The 16302-nt window shown below is 41.8% G+C and overlaps 1 protein-coding gene across 14 annotated transcripts in view; it reads left to right on the forward strand.

The window, feature by feature from the left end:
- Window positions 1–16302, forward strand: part of NTNG1 (netrin G1) — a 334331-nt gene that overhangs the window by 227827 nt on the left and 90202 nt on the right. Inside the window, exon 6 of one of the 14 annotated variants that reach the window (XM_053244434.1) lies at window positions 7772–8905. The exons of the other annotated variants lie outside the window; for them this stretch is intronic. Within the exon in view, the coding sequence (XP_053100409.1) occupies window positions 7772–7869 (98 nt within the window). The 3' untranslated portion in view covers window positions 7870–8905. Of the gene's footprint in view, window positions 1–7771; window positions 8906–16302 lie in introns of those variants that run through there. 14 annotated transcript variants of the gene reach the window in all.

The raw sequence follows: 16302 nt of genomic DNA on the forward strand, positions 1-16302 counted from the left end.
AAAAAGTAACATAAAAATTTAAAGATAAATAAATAAAAGCTGTAAATTTTGAGCCCCAAAGGGCATTTTTAATATAAAAACAAGTGGCCATGCACAGAGGTGCACCTAGGTAATTTTGAAGCCTGGACCTAAAGGCCTTTGGAGCCCCCCCCCCCACTGCAAGTTAAGCATCATTTTTTAACACATAGGTTCTCGAGGCACAAACCACACCATCCAGGACAGACTAAAGAGGATTTGGGGGCCCCCAGGGAGTGTGGAGGCCCTGGACTTAGTTTTATTCTCATTTATAAACAAGAACACATTATTTTAAACATTTGCTTTAAAGTCACCTTGACTGAATTTTAGTAATATCTAAACCATTTCCAAATATATTAAATCTTTAACACTTACATAGGTTATAAGCATGGCTAATGTTCTAAGATTTCACATTATAGCTAATGTGAAAATATTGTAATTGTAGCAGTGTTTCCCCTATTATTTACAGACATTGATTATGTGATTGTATAATCAGTTCACAATTTAATCCATTATATTTACACACACATACATTGACATATATTTTTTTTAAAATCTAATACATCTATTCTTATTAAATTCTGGGACAAAAGTAATGAAGGCTATGTTGGATTAATTAAGGCACAAGACATATGTGCATTTATCCCAGATATTTAATATTGTCTTCTAAACTCTACTTCATTAGAGCAAAGATGATTTTTCTATTGTGACATCAACAATAGTAAATATTAATAAACCTAAAGAGGCTTCTGAGGGTTTGTCATATTAATCTAAAAATAATTCTTTGCTATGAACCACACCACCCATTGAGATTATCAGATCTTCATCTGCAGTCACCACCAGTTTGTCTGGTGGCTACTCAGAGACATGCCTTCTCTTGCTGCCCCGAGGCTTTGGAACCACTGAAATAATAGCCTCCCCATCTCTTACAACTTTTAAAAGGGCAGTCAAGACACATTTTTTCACCCAGGCTTTTAATTGGATACTGTTTTAATAGTTTACTGATTTTTAATTGTTTTAATGCTGATTTTTAATAGTTTTAATGTTTTAAGTTTTAAATTGTTGTAATGTTTTAACCTTTTTACTTGTTGTTTTTATTGTTTTGTTGTAAACTGCCCAGAGACTTGCGTTTTGGGCAGTATACAAGAATGTTAAATAATAATAACTAGCTGAACCCATACAGAACATCTGTGCGGTAGTACACCGAGCCTGTGGCATCACCCACCTCTCCTCCCACAAGTCACTCTCTCCCCCCCCAGAACTTGCTCCCTCTGTCTGTCTTCCCCCCACAACTCTCTCCCCTACAGCTCTCTCGCTTGTGCTTTCTGCCCTCCCCCAGCCCTCTCGCTTGTGCTCTCTGCCCCACAAGGCCTTTCGTTCGCGCTCTCTGCCCCCCACAGCCCTCTCGCTCACGCTCTCCCCCTCAACTCATCCCTCATCCTTGGCCCACCAGCAGCTGCTTTCCTTCAGCCCACCGACGACCACTCCCCTTCAGCCTGCCGGCAGCCGCTCCCCCTCAGCCCACCGGCCGGCCCGGCAGCAGCCACTTCTCCCCGGGTCACCGGCCAACCTGGGAACAGCCACCTCCTCAACCCGTGCCCTCTTCTTGGGCCACTGGCCAGCCCAGCAACAACCACCTCCTCAACCCAGGCCTGCCTCCACCTCCTCCCGCCTCCTCCCTCCTGAGGCCAGCGGGGCTTTGTTCACCGGCCAGGCTTCTTCTGAGGCCAGCGAGGCTTCTCCCCCTCACTCCCTGCCAGGCTGCTTCTCCCCCTGCCGCCACCTTGCCTCCTCCTAAGCCCACCAGCGGCCTCCTCCGGGTGGCGGGGCTTTGCCTGCCACTCAGCGCCCTCCCTCCCTGCCTGCCTGCCAGCCAGCTGGGCAGCAATTTTTGGGCAGCCCTGCCGCCACCACGTCCCCTCCTAAGCCTGTTGTCTGTCTCAGTGCTGAGCAGTAGCTCTGCCCCCACCTTTTCATTGGTCGTAGCTGCAGCGGGGGCGGGGCTTGCCAAACATCCACACATATCCCCACGCAGTTCTCTCCTCAGTCAGCCATAAGAGAATTAAATATATAGATGATGATGATGATGATGATGATACAGATAATTTACCTGTTAATATATGTATACACCAGGGACTGAAACCACCTCACCTATTCTTGCATCTTGTCCTATGGCCCGCTCTAGGCCTTTTCAAAAGTAAACATGTTCATTAGCTGTTGGTAATCTTTTAATTTCCCCCCAGAGATAATTATTGATATGTTATGGAAAAATAATTTTTAGTATGATATTAATTTTAATTTGCATGAGTCTTCCCACCCCACCCCTCAGTAAAAAATAATAATAATAATAATCAGTGAGAGAACACAATTTAACAAACTAACCCAGAGGTAGTTTTATTCATTAATCTCTCATAATTTTTTTCTGTAAAGATTATTCCTTTAAGCTATTGCAAATTTTTCCAGACTTGCGAGTCTTTCTCTGGTGCCATATGAAAGAGTAAACTGAGAAATAAGAGTTCAATTATGATGATGATGATAATCATTTCCCTTCTATTATAAACCATTTTATGACTTTGGATAAATGCTAATTGGTCATCCAAGATTATTTTCGTTAGTCCTTTTGCTAGAACAGAAGTGATAGTTGCCGGTGGAAGCACACCAGGAAACTTCACTCCTGGCAGCGACACACTCCTTAACATGCATCCCCACCCATCCATCACTCTCCACAGATATAGTGTTTGTCTCTGTAGACAAAGGGCGGTGGGCAAAGGACGAATTATTTAGGCTCTGAAGACGAAGTCTAAATGATTCAGACAATACTTCCTTAGATAACTGACAACTGTTCACATTTTATATGTATGTGAGATTCTTGCAACACCATAACATCAGCTTGTTCATTGCTTAATTTATATTTTCTTTCTTTTCACTGGGCTATTTGCTCTTAGTGTTAATTTATATAATCTTCAGTTTCCCCATGCTGAATTTCCTTGCTCTTTACATTCGCCTTTATTTAAATCTATATTTATCTATTAGGATAAATATGAATCCAAATCTATATATGAATCCAAATCTTATTGTGTGAGATTTGTCTATTTCTGCTTCTTTGTGAATGAGCAACAAAAGCTGCTTGCCTTCCTCTAAACTGTAAATCACAATTATATTCCTTCTATGATATACCAGTAATTAAAAGAAAATCATTATTAATATTTAATACCCTTCCTCTTCAACTTTTCTCTTTCTTTTTTCATAAGAGTCCTAGGATGCAAATAAGCCTGAATTTCTTTAACCTTAATTTAGGATGTACCCCGCTCCAAATACTTTAATTTTTAATTGCTTAATCTTAACGCTGAGGAACTTAACCATGCCATGCCTTGGTCTACTATTACTTCTTGCCACTAGTGAATTCATTCTATAGACTGCTTCCAGAAAAAGAAAAAGAAAAAAGAATCTGTTTCTTCTACTTCAGGCAGGACCCAACATACCACAAATAAGTTTTATTCAAATATGGTTTGTTTATTTATTTATTTACATTTATATCCCGCTCTTCCTCCAAGGAGCCCAGAGCGGTGTACTACATACTTGAGTTTCTCCTCACAACATCCCTGTGAAGTAGGTTAGGCTGAGAGAGAAGTGACGGGCCCAGAGTCACCCAGCTACTTTCATGGCTGAATGGGGATTTGAACTCGGGTCTCCCCGGTTCTAGTCCAGCACTTTAACCACTACACCACGCTGGCTCTGGTTGTCATCTTGCATTTTCTGGACTATGTCTCAAAATGATGTTAGGTTTTTGGAAATTATCTAATTCCACATACAAATATTCATCCTGCTATGCCAGTATTCTTCACTGTAAGGCCTGGAGGAGGCCAGTGATGGCCCCCATCAACCCTAAGTATGGTCCTCTGACTAATTTTTAATTGGGTTTTGGCTGAAGCTTTGGCCAAAGCTGAATACAAAATACAGTCCCCCTGGCACCTTGCAGTGACAACCATTCCTGCTGTGCAGTGCTGCTCTTTGCCCAGAACCAGTGGGGTATGGATGTACACGAACCACAATTCATGCACTGATTTGAAGGGTCAGTTTGGGAACCTTTAAGAGCGAGGAGATCAGGTCCATACCTGCTGCTCTGCCACTCACTGCTGCTTCTGGCTGTGTCATTGTGCTCCCCAGCACCCTCACACAGTGGCAGCCATGTTCGTGCTGCCACACGACAGGTGCTGGGGAGCGCAACACCACAGCAGGAAGCTACGGCAAGCAACAGAGGAGCAGGTATGGACCTGCTCTCCTTGCTCTTAAAAGTTCCCAAACTGACCATTCAAATGTGCACAAATCGTGATTAGTGCACATCCCTATGGTGGAGGGCTCCTTTAAGAGAAACTGAGCCCTCTTGAACCGCTGTACCATTTTGGAAGGCATGCATGGAGTGCTGGGAAGTGTGGCCCTTTCCAGCACTTTCCCCACAGAGCTATTAAGAGAGGGCTCCATGTCTCTTAGAGTAGGCTTGTGCCCGAAACGTTTCGGAGGCCATTGTAAAGTCCTCCAAAACGTTTCGGGTGTGGGGGCTGATTCGGCGATTTGGCGCCGGCAGGGGTAGAGCTTTAAGGGCGGGGGAGAGTGTACTCACCACCACCACCCCGCCGCGTTTCCCCCGCCGGCGCTCTCCAAATTTTAAGCCCCTCGGGGAGGCAGCTTTCCTCCCTGCCGCCCTGTTCCCCCCGTCGGCCGGAAGTCCCGAGCGTGCATGCGCCCGTTGCACACGCGCACGGCGGGCGCACGCGCGCTCAGGACTTCCGGCCACTTCCGGCCGACGGGGGGAACGGAGCGGCAGGGAGGAACGCTGCCGCCCCAAGGGGCTTAAAATTTGGAGAGGGCCGGCGGGGGAAACGCGGCGGGGGGGGGTGAGTACACTCTCCCCCGCCCTTAAAGCTCTATCCCCGCCGTGCCGAAAATTTATCGTGCACATCCCTATCTTAGAGCCATCCCAACACTGACCTCTGCAGAGGTCATATCTCATCCTTCACTTTGTTATTACACTTTCTTCTGCCTATCACACATTTCTTTAATTTGTTTTCCAGTGTATTCACTTCTTTCAGTACTGCAAATCTTCTATCCATTACTAAGAATCTGTTACTCATTTTTTTCCTATATTTCTTCCCACATCTTCTGCATTACCAATACAAAATTCTGTTTGGAAATTTTGACCATTTCATTCATTCATTCATTCATTCATTCATTCATTCATTCATTGTTCAGTTTTAATACCGCTTTCCATAAGGCATCCCAAGTTAGTTTACAAAAGTTAAAATACAATAAAACTCCATAAAAATCACATTTAAAACCTTAAAATCACTTAAATAGTAAAAACCAAAAAACACCCAAAAAAAACCCACACCCCACCATATAAAACAGAAGCAGGACTGCTGAGACCTGGCAGCCCCTAAGGGGTGAAATCCCGAACAAATTAAAAGGCCTTTAGTTGGTTTTAAAAGCAATCACAGATGTCAAAGAGCGAACATTCACTCGGAGAGCATACCAGACCCTGGAGGCAATAACAGAGAAGGCCCTGTCCCATGTGCATGTCAATTTTGCCTCTCTCAATATCAGCACACAGAACAAAGGCCCCTCTGACGACTTTGTTGGGTGGGCAGAAACCCTTGGGAACAGGCGGTCCTTCAGGTATCCAGGGCCCAAATCATTAAAGTATAGATTTAATTTCTTCTAAAGAAAAAAGTGTTTTGTCCAGATATGTCTTGTCTGTTTCTTCATCTCTAGTAGCCACTCTATTTCCTTGTGCCTTTTCACAGATATTCCTTTCTAAGAAAGAACTAATTTTGTTAGAGTAATTCTTAAGCTTTGATCAAAAGATGTATAGTATAATCAGTAAGCAGACTTGCAAAATCTTATAATACAGACATAGCCTTGTGGCTGTACAAGTTACACAATATCCCATAGCTCTTTAAGTTAGTGCCCAATGGCTCTTCAGATAACATAACATCCCAAAGTTCTTCAAGTGTCATAGCATCCCAGGGCTCTTGAAAATGCACACAGTCCACAAATCTTTGAAATTATTGCACTTTATTTGATTGATTGATTGATTCGATTTATATACCCTTCACACCTTCCTTACTTGGTATGGGGATAGTGGCAATTGCCACTGCTGCTCAGACTCCTTCTGGCCTCCTGCCTGCAAGGGGCAGGGAATGCTTCCTGTTGCTCTATTTCTCAGCTCCTGAGGGAGAGAGAGCAGAAAAATAAGAGCTGTGAGACAAGCCAGGAGTCACTGGAGCAGCAGTCATGATCTGCATGGAGATATGGGAGGTGCAGCATCCCCATAACACTCTAGCACACTGCCTGTAAATACTTCAAGGGAGAGGATAGAAAAAGGAGCTCACTGCCCATACACTAGGAAAGACTGGGGCTGTTCTCACGACCAACAAAAATCGGGCTAGCAGAGGCGAGCCCAATTTTTGTTGGTTGTCAGAACCACCGGGCTCGCAGCCGAGCCCGGTGGTTCTGGAGCAGCTAACCCGCTCGAGAACCCCTGGCAAAAAGCAGGTTTGCAGAGCGAGCGCTCCTGCAAACCTGCTTTTTGCGATCGTGAGTAGCCACGCCTTCGCGCCACGCCTACTCACAAGTAGACCCCCGGCTGGGAGGCTTAAAAGCAGCCTCTTGGCTCGGGGGTCTCCCCAGTATGCCCTGTGCACTCGCGCAGAGCATACTGGGGCTTGCGGGGGCCACGCAGCCCTCGCTCCCCCCACCCCCCGCCGGCTCCGTCTTGGGGCCGGCCATCGTGTGGGCGGCCGATCCGGCTGCCCAGGGCTCCCTGCCCGCTCGTGAGCAGGGAGAACGGGCTTAGCCTGCTCTTCCTGCTCACCAGGTAAAACCAGGTCTCACTGATCGTGAGACCCAGTCCACTGTCTCTTTTCCATTTGAAGAAGTTTCAAACACATAATGCATGATACAGCCACTCTTAAGCATTTTAATAATCTCTTTCAACTGAACAGGTCGAATTCAGTGAGAATTAAAAGTGCTTAACTTTGGCTGGATCATGCCCAAATTTTGTGCTATGCAGGGCCATCATGCATATTTAAACCACAGGCAATGGATTGGCAATACCCAATACTGAGCTGAAAAGCAATTCCCTAATAATATAACAACTGCATTGGTTCGTGTAAATGCACACTCAGGTGTTTCAATTTAAAACCAACGAGGTTTTCTTCAGCTCATATACAGACTTAGGGAATAGGGACCAATGTGTCAGGCATCAGACAACATTTTAAATGCCATCAAAACTAGCCTGACCATAATGAAAAAGTACTCTGTGTCCATTTTTATACTGTTTTAAATTATGGCACTTTTTGTTTTGCAAGCTGATATAAAACCAAATAGCATTAACAATATGAAGAATGAAAGCTTTCCATTTTAAATAGCCTCATTAAAGATATTGCCATACTTTGGCTTTTAGTCCATTGGACCAACACAGCTACCAATGATTTATCTGCCCTAGTGCCTACCACAACATTTGCCTAACTACAAATGCACAGTGATGTGATGCTTTCGAAGCCCTGTCAATGAATTTGCACCTGTTATTTGATGCAACAACAACAAAAAGCAGGGGGGGAGAGGTTTAAAACACAAACAATTGTCATCACTAACAGAAATGGATAAATGGCAAAAATAGTTATTGTGATACAGACTGTTGTTGTTGTCTTGCATGCACTTATGTGGTTGTGACATTCACTTTACACTCTCATAACAGCCTTCTTCACTGCGTTCACCATCTCTGAGCATCAGCAGATGTTGGCCTTTGAACACTTAATAGGGAAACTCAGACAGACTTGGATTAATCAGAGGTGACCTGAAAGGATGCATTGTTGACCTCTTCGAATTTTGTCACTGTTTATGACAGCATGGTTGGTATCATTTGCCTTTGTTTAAAGGGATTTGCTATGGTTATGCCAGCCTTGCAAATGAGTCCACAAAGTTATGAGCCCACAAAAAAAATGTGTACCACCTGCACACACTATTTATTGCTGGCCTAAAAGAAAAAGTGTGTTTGTTGCAGGGGCAGGGAAGTACCAACTTTTGTAGAGCTTCCCTGCCTGATCACCTGGAATCAGTTCTTCCTACTCACCATAGGCTGCCAGACAAGTGGCAATTTACAAGGTTGACTTTGGCATATTTGTGCTGTACTGTATTCCAAATCCATTTAGACTTAAGAGTTAATAAGGAACAGACCTCACTTCAGCTGCAGAGTACCTTCAAATATGAACAGCTTAAATGAAGGCAAAAATGAGGCAATTACTCTGCTTAGCTCATATGTTGGAAAAGGAATATTGTTCATTGGTATAATGTTTTCAAAGTCTCCTCTACTGAGTTTTGTAGAGTTATTTCTAAAACGATAGAGAGCAGCTTGCCATATTCTGATCTGTGTTTCAGGACTGCGATCAATACATGCATTTTTTCTAAGACATCAGATGTCGTTAATAACATGAGACTGTTTTAATGGATTCTGCGTGGTTTCTTCTTTTGTCTATGCTAATGCAATATTTGTGTTCATTCCTGGAGGTTTTCCTCTCCCATCTGGGGATAGATTATTCTCAGGTGGTGCATTTAATATCACTTGCTGTAAAAACATCGAACTGGGTGTATTGGCTTCTGAATGCCTGAAGCTTTACTAAGTTTAGTGAAGAGAGAGAGAAATGAACACAAAACATCCAGCATACAAAGAAAATCCATTGCAACAGATGTTCATGTAACATCCATAAAATGCCTATGATCAAAAGCATACCCAAGGAAGAATAAAATATGTATATATTTGTGTACATATATGTATAATTCTGTATTCTCTTTGATCTCAAAGGTTCCCATATTAAAGCAGTATATCATCAAAGTCTAAGTGCAATGCAAAGAATGGTCATTAAGTAAACACATCCTTTCTGATCATCTACAGATAATTAAACCAGAGTTATCCCCATTAAGGTCATTTGTACCTGCTGTTGTCTGTCAATTGAATAATAGGTTCTTTGATCATTTCCAGCACATTTTATTCCAATGCTGATCTTTTCAACATTTTTCAGCACTTGCTGGGGAAAAAACCTGGTGAGATGGCTAGCAATTAATGAGTCCCAAAACCATTTTCAGAATACAGTAATATTTTATGATGAGTTATACCTACAAAACACCTTAGTTTTAGCATCTTTAAGTCATCATGTTCATGGTATAGACAAGTGTGTCAAAAATACTTTGAGCACTGAAAATCCATTATGCTCTAACCCCTTTTTGTAGTAACTAACCATTTCAGAGATTCAGAACTCTTCTACACATTATGAAGAATGAGGTGGTAGAATTATATACTGGACTATTTCAGACTGCAGGTGGATTGCCTCTTCAGACTCTCTCACATAAAAACTCCCTGCATGTAGTAAACTAGTACAGTAGGGAGAGAACTACATGAAAAGTGTATTTCTAAAAATGCTAGTTTACTACATACAGTGCATTTTTTCACATGAAGACATTAAATTATATGATAACACACACATCTGAAGCCCAGAAATCTACCACCCTCTTCTCTGTAGTATGTAGATTGGTCCTCAGCCTCCACACCAACACATACCACTTGTGAACCTTCTTCTTTTACACTCACACGAGCACATACACACACACACAGTGGCAAATTGAAATCCACCATCACACCTTGTAGTGTGCTCTGCCTACTTGGCAGGGATCTTTCTCTGGTCCTCTGCCTTCCATCTCTATGTTGTCACTGCCTGTCACATATGTGTAGCCAAGCTTTTAGAGGTACAAGAAAACCAGGTAGGTACATCATCACTCAGCATGTCTGGTTCTGCTCCTCCTCCTGATTTCCTACTCTCAACTGGAAGATGTCCCAGTTCAATAACCCTGCTTTAACGCTCACTGTTTTGTAACAATCTGCTACATCTAATTTTTTTCCAGTACATCATAACATCACTAATTATATTAAGTAGTTGTCAGAAAGGTTTGATGTGATGAGCAAATAGCTTTGTGGGGATGATTACCACCTCCAAAGCCTGTTGCTAACATAGACGTCAGAGTTTAGAAACAAACATACTGAAGCACAAAAAATAAAATCAGCTGCCATTTTAATGCCTCTCTTGCAACTGTTTCCACCCCACCTCCCAGCTATGCATTTCAGATAGTGATTTCTTCTCCTCACTAACCCAACAGTAGGATTTTCAAGGGTAGCTTAATAAAACAGGTTTCCTTATGTGTATAGGGTACTGGAGATTTATGGTGTTTATTAATATATCTATTAATACATACATAGCTTTGGCAAGTGGAAGCTAGTAGAGACACAAGTAGGTAGCCCTAGCCCCAAACCAGCATCAATCCAGCAGCTCAAAGTCCTAAAAAGCCAGGCAGAAGACTCTTAGAAAACTTTCCCAACTAGTTCCAAAACTGAATGTGACCCCCCCCAAAAAATAAAGAAAAGGCAAAACCTGCCCTTTCCCCATATGCCTAGACTTACTCTACCTTCGATTCAAGCTAAGCAAACCTGTAGAAGTAGCAGCATTGGATGGGGAAATAGATAATGAGAGGAACCCCCTCAACATAATTAGCCAAGGAGTAGAACAAGCAAGCATGTGTCATTGCTTGCCAGCATCTATAGATTCAAAATATTTTTAACACATTTTGGGCAAAATCTTAAGGACCAAACGAGATGTGGCATGGGGGATCAGTTAACAGGATACTCCTAAGTTTTTCCTATTATTAATTTATTTTAAAACAGCTGTAAAGGACTGATTCAGACTGTGGTTACAGCACTTTGGGAACTAAGAACACTTTATCCTGGACTATTTTCTTAATTTATATCATCCCAGCCCCACAAAGTATTTGTGCCAGTGTTCCTAATCATGGGAAAGATCTCTCCTCTGGTACAGTGTTTGTCTCTGCAAATGAATGTTGTACTTGCCAATGCAGGGATATGGCTTCATAGCACATCAGTAGAGCAGCAGGGTTTTTAGTCAGCGTTGTAACTGGGTACATGCTTAGTGAATGTCTGAATAGGGCTTTGGTCTTTGTTTGAACTCTGCTCCTAAAAAGTAATCAACACTTATGTCCATTCAAGTATTCATATGCAAACTACCATCTTCAAAACACCCACAAAACAAGCAGTTGTCGGTTTTAATTTACAGTGAAATAATCAAGTGGGAAATGTGATATAGGACCGGGTCTCACAATCAGTGAGACCTGGTTTCGTCTGGTGAGTGGGAAGAGCGGGCTAAGCCCGAGACAGAGCCAGCAGGGGCTGGGGAGCTCGGGGGCCGCGCGGCCCCTGGAAGCCCCAGTATGCCCTGCGCAAGCGCACAGGGCATACTGGGGAGACCCCCAAGCTGGGAGGCTGCTTTTAAGCCTCCCAGCCAGGGGTCTACTCATGAGTAGCCATGGCACAGAGCCGGACCGCGGCTACTCGCGAGCAGATAGCCCGGGTTTGCGGAGCGCTCGCTCTGCAAACCCGGGCTAAGGGGCGGGCTACAGGAGCAGGTTAGCCGTTCCAGAACCACTGGGCTCGGCTGCGAGCCCAGTGGTTCTTACAATCACAAAAATCGGGCTAGGATTTTCCTGGCCCGGCTTTTGTGATCGTAAGAATAGCCCCATTTATATAGTATGATAGGCCACATTGTCTCTTTAATAATCAAATTAGACATTTCTTTAAGCACACGATTGGGCCTAGCATGCTTGGTAAATATTTTGTAAGATATTACTAAATATCTTTAGTAGGGACCCTATGGATTGGGATTGTGCAGGGGTTAACTCCCTGGTTGGGATCAAGGGCTCCATGACTGCTGTTTGCTCTGAGCGGGGAAAGCACACATTAGAGGCAGTGGGAGCTTCTTTTCCAGAGTAAACAGCAACTGCTGGGGACAGGCAACCAGGTTAAAAAAACTCCACCATAGTGTAGTGAAACATCACTAGTGTAGTTAAAACATCCTCACTAGTGTAGTTTTATTTTAAATTGGGATAACTGTGAAGTGAGTCTAAGGATCATGAAGTTGACAGAGAGAAGCTCTCAAAAATGTGACTTGCATCTTTATTTCATTACCTAAACTACTTCAGTAACTTAGATAATATTCAAAAGGTTTCCCTTAGGAGTAATTCCTACTCATTTTTCTGATTGCTAACAGTCAAGAAAAAAGGGTTTGGTCTGTTCTCATGCCTTTAACAACAACTTTATGTACAGAAATCAGCATCTGTGAAGCATTCTACAACATGAGGATAATATCATCACATACTATCTGCACATCAAGCTACTGTTAAAAGCACATCTGTAATGGCCAGTTGAAAAGTTGCTATGACTTGTCAGGGTCTTCCCCTCTCTCGTTAAAATATTTGCTTTCACCCATTACACCCACTATATCATAAGAGTATCACTGTTTGTTAAAGAAGGCACTGCTTTGATTGTATAAATGCATGTGAAATCTTTCTCCTGCCTTCTTCCTTCCCACTTTACATTCACCAATAATGCATGTGCACAGGAAATACTTTTAAGTCTGAAAAATAATTAAGATTTAAAAAATGTTTAATGAAACAAGAGGATGGGAGTGGGGTTGGATTCCAGAAAAGAGTGCACTAGCTGTGCTTTTGCATCTGGAATGTAGACTAGAGGTGTGCATGGACAATTTGGCATGGCTCGGTCTGAATCCGAACAGAATTTGGACCGAACCATGAGTATGCAGACCGGTTTGGTAAAACCAATTGGCTGGGCCAGTTGGTTCGACGAACCAGCTAGAACCGGTTCAAAATGGTTCATGATTATATCATTCTAACCAGCCCAGTTCAAAGTGGTCCAGTTCATGATTGAACCAGTTCTGCACATTCCTACTGTGGACCAAGATATCTGTGAGCTGTTGCCTCATCACAACAGCTAGAAAGACTAGTCCACTAGTCACTTGTCCTTGGAGGAGCAAGGAAGGTTGTTTCGGTATTATTTTTAAATTAACAACCCAGTCCTATACACATTCACTTGGAACCACTTCCCATTGAGTTCAATGGGATATAGATCCCATATATATGTACCACCACCACAATTGATCCCATACCACTAGAGTCCCGTGTAAAATGGAACTCCACCATTGTGGTTCCTCTCCAGCTGTGGTTACTGTACTACACAAGTTATACCTTTTTGATGAATGTCAGAAATCACTGTTTGCAATGGTAGTTATGCCCACAGAGATCCATGTGAGCAAAATACTTTACCAGTCCCTTTAATATCAAGGAAGCAACTACAGAGGAAATAGCAACCGTGCCACTAAAATATAACTCCCAAGAAATGTATATAGGATTGCAGCCTTAAAATGCAACATAGCTAAAGGATCTAATTGGAGCTATTCTGTGTCTGTCTGCTTTTGACATTATATTTGTAGTTGTATAGGTGCTGTTATGTATCCAACAGAAGTTGGCTTTTGTGTGTTTGTTGCAAATGTAATAAATGTTTACGCTAATGACTGCTGCTGCTCTTTGCAGCTATGTCAAGAGAGTAATGCATTTGTTTTATGACATATCCATTGTCCCATTTGAATTGCCCAATGACCAATAATGTCAAGAGAGTAATGCATTTGATTTATGAGATATCCATTGTCCCATTTGAATTGCCCAATGACCAATAATATTGCCTGCTTTTGTGGCTTTAACAGCAGAAACGTGCAGGTGAAAATGATTTACTGCATGGAAGTAAATGTTATCACCTCCTCGTGTCTGCACATCAAACTGTTGCCTTCAGTATAAAAATTCACACTAATAGACTCTCTACCACATATGATTTAAATATACTATAGCAGTATATTATCAGAAACTAATGTATAACATAACATTCATACATTAACATGATCTGGAGAAAAGTCTGAAGTCAAGGAACAGAAAAGGCTCTCTGCCCAGTCCTAAATAAAGCATATGTAAATGGAAACAAGTCCCAGTGATTAATATAAGCTAAATATCTAGTTGCTCTCCTTTTTACGCTGCATAGCCAAGCAGCATTCAGCTTTCAAGAGTATCAGAAAAATAATTGAGCTGTGAAACTGAGCAAATGTCTCATCAATGGAGAAGTGGGGGGGGGAGGTTCTTACATAACAAGACAGCACTATATGAAAGCTGCCAAAGTTGGTCTTTCAGTTAGCCCAACATTAACAGAACATAGGAATCTGTCCTCAGTTGCCAGTTCTATACAACTTTCTGATGGCATGTTAGGACTGTTAAATTAACTAGTATTTCAAAGGAGATTTTCTCAAGCACTTCTGGTACTTTTTAAGATGACTCAGATATATAAGAGAACTGCAATATAGTTTGTGTTGTTTTCTGAACAGCTACTAGACTGATAGGAGACTGGAAAATTATCTTAAGCATTTTTAAGTGCTTCATTGTTATAGTAGATTTTCTGTTTCATCCATTTGTCATAAAGGCCTCAATATGGCTTATAGTCAAAATGTTTTTTAAAGATAGAAAAAGCCATTTCACTTCTATGAGTACTGGCTGACATTCTGACTATGAATGTTCTCACACTTCTGGGGGCTGCAAGGAATGCGACAAAAGCCCTTGTACAACTCTGCCTGTCCCGTTGCACACCTGCAGTTGTGCAAGAACTAGCACAAGAAAATCCACAAGTGCACAAAGCCACAGGGATTTTTGAAATTGCATTATTATGCTTTTGCACTCTTGCACACAAGTTCTCTTTAAAACATATGAGGTGTGCTACAGGTTGAGCACCTGTTGCACAAGCAGAAACATGCCTACACTCATCTAGGATGCAAGCTCTAGACTTAGGACAAGTAGCTAGCACAGTAACCTTGCCCAAGTTCACCATTAGGATGTCAAACACTGACTTTTCTTTTCTTTTTCAAAAGCAGCTTTGGAGGGGCATGATTTGAATCAGAACCCTGGAGGACGAGTCTGTCTCTTTTCTCTTGCACCACAGCTCTTATACAAATCACCAGCCTAAAGCTTCTATTAGCTATAGAGGGTAAAACTTACAGGAACACAAAAAAAAGTGTTTGACTTTCACAGAGAGTTTATTTTAGTGGAGAAGGACCACACCTGAGATCCTCCATATTCAGTCTGAAGTGGTATAGTCCAAACAAAGCAGCACCAAGTGATGCTCTTATGCTTAAACCTTATTCAGACATAACAGGATATGTCTGTACATATGTATGTCTGTACATATGTATGTGTGGGTGTGAATGAGTGTACACACATTCATTTTAAAATGCAGAGTATAGATAGGAGGCGTACCACTTTTTAAAATATATGTATTTGTTTGAATCAGTTTCAAAACAATATATTCCTCCTTAATATAAAATATTTCATTGCACAATTAACTAAAAACAATAGCGTGAACTTCAGTTTCAAGGAATTATACTTTAAGGATTATTTTTAAATATAACAGTCCAGTAGTTTGTATCTTTTTCTTCAGAAGGTGATCGGTAACATTGTCCTAGTTCAGTAACCATTCCTGTCAAGTGCACAAACCAAGAAGTGTACTACTTACTATATATGCAGTGAACATTATAAGCGAATAACTGTATGCGTGTACATAGGAACATAGGAAGCTGCCACATACCGCCTTGGGATTTTCTTTTAACGAAAGGCGGTATAGAAATGTAAAAATAAATAAAATAAATAAATAAATACCGAGCCAGACCACTGGTCCATCTAGCTCAGTATTGTCTACACAGACTGGCAGCAGCTTCTCTAGGGTTGCAGGCAGGAGTCTCTCTCAGCTCTATCTTGGAGATGCCAGGGAGGGAACTTGTGGTAGTCATGCTTGCTACCACAAGACCAGCTCTCCATTTTACACAGATTTGTACATGCTGAACATAATCTGTTACTAGGGCTATAAACATCAGGTTCTTTAAAATGTATTTATATTAAACATACTGTAATTCTTATTGAAAGTAGAAATTGGGGGAATGGTTAATACATTATTTATTCCCACAATGGATCTGGCTGTATTCATTACAGAAGGGCTACAACTCAAACACATTCAGTAACTGTTACTCTTGATGGTTATGGGGGGAAGGGGAGGAAAGAAGTACACTGGCATTTTCTGTCAACTTTAGGCCAGGATCAGGCCAATCCTGAGTATATTCAGAAGTAAGTCCCAATGAATTTACTGGAAACAACCCCTTTGTAATGTAGGATCAAACAGTAAGAAAGAATTGACTTAGATATATCCTGGATCTGGCCACAGGACTTAAAAACAAAATGCCATTAAACTATCTTATTATTTGTTTTATGTTTATCGGCTCCTTTTAAAAG

This window comes from Hemicordylus capensis, chromosome 4 (genome assembly GCF_027244095.1).
Source record: "Hemicordylus capensis ecotype Gifberg chromosome 4, rHemCap1.1.pri, whole genome shotgun sequence".
NCBI lineage: Eukaryota > Metazoa > Chordata > Lepidosauria > Squamata > Cordylidae > Hemicordylus > Hemicordylus capensis.